Source organism: Buceros rhinoceros, unplaced genomic scaffold (assembly GCF_000710305.1).
Source record: "Buceros rhinoceros silvestris isolate BGI_N320 unplaced genomic scaffold, ASM71030v1 scaffold22679, whole genome shotgun sequence".
NCBI classification, from domain to species: Eukaryota; Metazoa; Chordata; class Aves; order Bucerotiformes; family Bucerotidae; genus Buceros; species Buceros rhinoceros.
In genome coordinates, this window is record NW_010430038.1 from 5,047 (window position 1) to 5,364 (window position 318).

General features: G+C 59.4%; 1 protein-coding gene across 1 annotated transcript in view; it reads right to left on the minus strand.

Moving 5' to 3' along the window:
- Positions 1-307, minus strand: part of ACY1 (aminoacylase 1) — a 4,508-nt gene extending 4,201 nt beyond the window's left edge. The window contains exon 1 of the mRNA XM_010142893.1: positions 178-307. Within this exon, the coding sequence (XP_010141195.1) occupies positions 178-286 (109 nt within the window). The 5' untranslated portion in view covers positions 287-307. The remainder of the gene's footprint in view (positions 1-177) is intronic.
- Between the last annotated feature and the right edge of the window lie 11 nt (positions 308-318).

A 318-nucleotide genomic window follows, 5' to 3' on the forward strand; every position in this document is an offset into this window, starting at 1 on the left:
CCCCTGCCACAACCAAAGGCACCAGCAGAGATAAGGCACAAAGGTGTTCACTCCTTAACATCACGATCAAAACAGCCCCAGCCAAGGCCTTGGACGCCTGGGTCCAAAGAGCGGAGCAGCAGAGCCGCCTTGCTGGATCCCCACACAGCTCCCCACTCCATCCCCCCTCGTCCTCACCATAGTCAGGTTTGGGGTGGACAGTGTCGATCCTCAGGTACTGCCGGAAAAGTGTAACTGAGGGGTCCTCCGAGGCCCCCGTGTTCTTCCCGGGCTTCCCGGGTGCCATATCAGAGACCGGGACTGCAAAGCTCTGAGAGA